Source organism: Triticum aestivum, chromosome 6B (assembly GCF_018294505.1).
Source record: "Triticum aestivum cultivar Chinese Spring chromosome 6B, IWGSC CS RefSeq v2.1, whole genome shotgun sequence".
Taxonomy (NCBI): Eukaryota; Viridiplantae; Streptophyta; class Magnoliopsida; order Poales; family Poaceae; genus Triticum; species Triticum aestivum.
The window spans coordinates 723,708,161-723,713,238 of record NC_057810.1 but is presented as its reverse complement, the minus strand read 5'-3'; the positions used below and the strand labels follow the sequence as shown (position 1 = coordinate 723,713,238).

Sequence of the window (5,078 nt, the reverse complement as noted above, 5' to 3'; positions counted from 1 at the left end):
CCGGACGCGGGAGATGGGGAGGGACACAGATCCTCCTGGGATCCTGCGCCGCCAGCAAGTGCAGCAGGAGAATCCAGCTGCGATCCCGAGGAGGGACCGGACAGCGCCGACGCGCCTGTCGCACGAGAGGGCCGGCCCACGGACTGGCGAGGCGACACGTGGGCAGCCGCCAGCTGCGGGTCGGATCGGGAGGGAGCCGGGCCAGTGGCGGGCCCCGCTGCTGAGGGGGACGAGGCGGGCGACGAGCCGACCGGGCCGTCCGCAGCCGCCGCGTGGCCCAATTGGGAACTGGCCACCCCACGCGCGTCTGGCGCGTCGCTGGCAGCGGAGGCCGCGCGATCCGAGGGCGGATCTGCTCCGGATCCAGTGCCCGGATCTGCATGGGACGCCGCCCCTGTCGCACCTGGGATCTTCTGCGCCAAGGGAGTCCCTGCATCCAGATTAGAAGCCAGAACAGGTGCAGCATAGTTCATTTGGTCATGCGGAAAAAGGAGTATGGTATGTTCTGCAACGCGAGGTGGTATGGGAGAGGCAGAGGGGCTGGCAAAAGGAAAAACCTTTTCATCAAACGTGACATCTCGAGAGATATAAACACGTGATGTAGGAAGATGAAGGCATTTATATCCTTTGTGACGAATGCTATACCCAACAAAAACACATTGATGAGATCAAAAAGCAAGTTTGTGTGTATTGTAGGGGCGCATGTTTGGCCAACAGGCACATCCAAACGTGCGAAGCAACGTGTAATCAGGTTTGGTGGTGAACAATTTTTCCATAGGGCTAAGATTGCCAATGACACGACTAGGGAGTCGATTAATGAGATAACATGCTGAAAGATAGGCCTCATCCCAAAAACGTAGTGGCATAGACGCATGTGATAATAAGGAAAGTCCCATATCAACAATGTGACGGTGCTTCCGTTCGGCGGAACCGTTTTGTTGATGTGTGTGTGGACAAGAAACATGATGCATGATGCCAAGTTGACGAAAAAATGTGTTGCTAAGCTTCTCGTATTCCCCACCCCAATTAGATTGAACACATAGGATCTTGCGAGATAAGAGGCGTTCAACATGAGCAAGGAAGTCACGAAAAACATCAAACACATCACATTTTCTCTTAAGAAGATAAATCCACACAAATTTACTATAATCATCAATAAATGAGACATAGTACTGGAACCCACCAGATGATGTTTTGGCAGGTCCCCACACATCCGAAAAAACAAGTTCTAATGGAAAAGAGGAAACACTTGAAGACCTAGGAAATGGAAGCTGGTGTGCTTTGCCTTGTTGACATGCATTACACACATGGGTCATAGACCGACTAGACGAGATAAAATGTGTTGAACGACTTGGGTGGATGGATGGCCGAGCCTTGCGTTCCAATCCTCGGCTGACAATCTAAACGAAGACAGTGCATGATGAGTTGATGGCCGAATGGGATAAAGCCCATTTTCACATCTGCCTTGAAGTAGAACCTTCTTGGTGGTCAAATCCTTCATAAGAAAATGAGTAGGATAATACTTTAGATACACATGATTATCAACAGCAAGGCGATTGACAGAGAGAAGGTTTTTGTCAGCGTTGGGAACATGTAAGATATTGCGAAGTTTAAGGTGTGCAGAAGGAGTAGGAAGAATTGCATGACCACGATGAGCTATGTGCAAACCTGAGCCGTCTGCTGTGTGGATGCGATCTCGTCCAGGGTACTTCTCCCGAACCGTCAGGCGATCCAGATCGCCCGTGATGTGGTCCGTGGCCCCGGTGTCAGTGAACCAGGCCGGATCACCGAGGATGGAGGGAGGGGACGCAGCAGCGAGGCCAGCCATCTTGGACTGTGACGGCTGGAACGCATGGTTATAGCGCTGACCACACTCCCAGGCGTAGTGCCCCGGACCGCGGCAGAGCTGGCACTGAACACGGTGATCGCCACGGTCGTCGTAGTCACCGCGATCACCACCGCGATTGCCACCGAAATCGCCTTGTTGGCGCGAGCCGCCACCACCGCGGTTCCTGCGATCGCCGCCACGGGAGTTGTTGTTGTAGCCACCGCGGTCTCCAGAGTTGTCGCGGCCCTTGCCGCGGTAGTTGCCCTTGCCGCGATTGGAGTTGTTGGTGTTGCCGGCGGAGTCGCGAGCGACATAGTTGACGGAGGAGCCGCCATGCTGCACATGAAGACGGGCAGCGTTGTATTGGCGGCGCCGGTCGAAGGAGATCGCGTGGGAGTAGAACTCACCAAGCGTCATGCCCTCGGGACGAGTGGTGTACGCGGTGATGAGGGGCTCCTAGTCGTTGTCGAGGCCCATGATGACGGCGGTGATGATGTCCTCGTCGCGCATGGGGCGGCCGACGGCTGCAAGCTGGTCGGCGTTGGCGCGGATCTTGGCGAAGTAGTCCGCCATGGAGAGGGTTCCTTTCCTGAAGACCGCCATGTCCATCTTGATCTGGACGATGCTGGCACGGCAATGGATGGTGTACATCTCCTCGACGTGCGACCAGATGGCACGAGAGGTCTCCAGCTGATGTACTTGCTGCAGTACCTCATCAGAAATAGAGGCAATGAGGTAGCTGAGGACGATCTGATCCTGGCGGAACCAGGTGGCATACTCCGGATTGGGGGCGCGCACTCCCTTGTCATCGGGATCCAGGAACTTGGATGGAGGTGGCATGGTGCCATCGACGTAGCCCGTGGCGCCAACGATGCGGAGAAGAGGAAGAACTTGTGCCTTCCAGATGAGAAAGTTGGAGGTGGTTAGCTTTGCGGTGATGAGGCTGGCAGAGGGAGAGGGAACGGCAGAGGCCGGCGGCCCATTGAAGGCAGCGGGCAGGGAGAGCGTGGTGAGGGCGGCGGAGGAGGAAGCGGAAGCCGTAGGAGAGCCCATGATGCAATCACGCGGGTAGGCCTGATACCATGTGAAACAAGAGATGAAGAAGATTGGATCGGCGCAACCAATGTGGTGGCCGGGGAGATGTATTTATAGGGTGCAGCTAGGGCACAATGTACAGGTAGTTACAGGAGATAAGTACAGATATAAACCGACTCCTATATACTAACGATATACAGTTTAACACTTGTTTCCTGTCGTCACCAGATCTACATCCCCGTTCCGTTCGTGTTGGTGATCTATGGCGTCGACCACCGGGCACGGGCAGGCAGCTCCTAGCCCCGTCTCACCCGTTGTGGCAAATGCTGCTCTTCTGCCGGCGACAAACATGGAGCCCAAGATGGACGCCGGGCTGCTAGCACTGGCCTGCTCTGGCTCTTTCGAGGATCTGGAATCACTCCTCAACGGGAGACCAGCAGCCTACACCATCGGAAGCTCGGCGACGCAGCCACCATCTTTGTACACGGTCACTGTTGGAGGTGACACCCTTCTCCACGTGGTCGCCGCCATCCATGGCGACACTGAGGACTCCACCAAGAAGGCCAGCCTCGTCTTCGACAAGGCACCTAGCCTCCTCTTCGTGCAGAACAGCCAGGGAGACACACCCCTGCACTGTGCTGCACGGGCGGGGAACATCCGAATGGTGTCTCTTCTTGTTGATCTCGCCAATGGTCAGGGTGTTAACAATGCTAAGGGGCTGCTGGAAACACAAAACAAGAACAAGCAGACAGCCTTGCACGAGGCCGTCCGCTCCGGGGACAATGATATGGTCAAGTTGTTCATGGGGGTGAACCCACAACTGGCCCGTTTTCCTGAACAAGGTACTTCGCCGTTGTACTTGGCCATCTTACTGGAAAACAAAATCATCGCAAATACACTCTACGAGTTGAGCGGCGGGGCTATTTCATATTCTGGACCAAGTGGACAAAATGCATTACATGCTGCTGTTCTCCGAGGCAAAGGTAACTGTGCTCACTTCATTTTCAACGTTAAATCTCGTTTTAGCTGTCGACACATTTTTGTAGAATATTTACTATCTAGCATAAGTTTGGATTAAAATCGTTTGTGTTTTGTTGTGCTCAAGATATTTTATTAGTGGGACTGGTATGAAAGATATGTGTATGTCCTTCAACTCGGATTTTTATCCTTTGGACCACATCCTATGTGCTAGATTGGCTTTCATTAATGAAAATCAGGATGAACTCCATTCTGCAAAAAAAGAAAAAGAGGAAATGTACGCCGCCCAGTGGTTCCGCCGCTCGTTCACCCATGCTCAAAGCGGGCCCGTATATAATCGGAATGGTGATTTGGTTGCACCTTTCATGTTAGTCCAAACGACCACATCTCATGAGCATATTGTGTTGTGATGTAGGAGTTCTAGGTTCCCTTATGTGTTGTTAATTCGTGATAGCCAGTTATGTACCTTCTGACTATGAACAAATGCAAGTCACAAAAATCTATTGCTGCAAAATCTTGTTCAGCTAGTAAGAAAACATGGATCGTGAAAATGTTGATTTTATTAACATAGGCAAGTACATAATATTGTTACCATGCATGTCTTGAAGTCAAAAAGTGTGATGTATGCCTTCCTTAATCCTGTCTCTTGCAACTTCTAAGTCGACCAAGAATTAGTACCAGGACAATGGCCCCTGCTCCAAACCATATAAGGCCAACTCACATGTTGAGCCGTCACTAGTTGAAAAATGACTTTTAGTACCGGTTCGTAAGGACCTTTAGTACCAGTTCTGGAACCGGTACTAAAGAGTGGGGACTAAAGGTCCCCCTTTAATCCGGATTCAACATGAACCGGGACCAAAGGCCCACCACGTGGCACGAGGCGCGCCGTGGCCTGGGGGACCTTTAGTCCCGGTTGGTAAGGATTTTTTTTTTGAAATAAAGCAAAAACAGCTCGCCTACTGGGCCGTCACGGCCTGCATACGACTAGAAACCCAATCTCTAGTTGGGCCAGGATGCAGGCCCGTACAGCCCAGTAGGCCCCACAGGGTAGAAGACTTGCAATAGGCCCACAAAGGCCTGCTTAGAGAGGAGCTCAACACGGTAGCCGCGGCGGGGCTTATAGACCGGTGTGAGCTCCTCTCAACTAGCGAGGTGGGACTAAACATTGTGCACTGCAGGTGGCAGCGCACCACCTTTAGTACCGGTTGGTGGCTCCAACCGGTACTAAAGAGGGGGG

General features: G+C 52.8%; 1 protein-coding gene across 1 annotated transcript in view; it reads left to right on the top strand.

Annotated features, from left to right (window-relative positions):
* Nucleotides 1-3,212: 3,212 nt before the first annotated feature.
* The window catches only part of LOC123139786 (uncharacterized), a 5,926-nt gene continuing 4,060 nt past the window's right edge, over nucleotides 3,213-5,078 (top strand). The window contains exon 1 of the mRNA XM_044559489.1: nucleotides 3,213-3,846. Coding sequence (XP_044415424.1) covers nucleotides 3,213-3,846 — 634 coding nt within the window. The remainder of the gene's footprint in view (nucleotides 3,847-5,078) is intronic.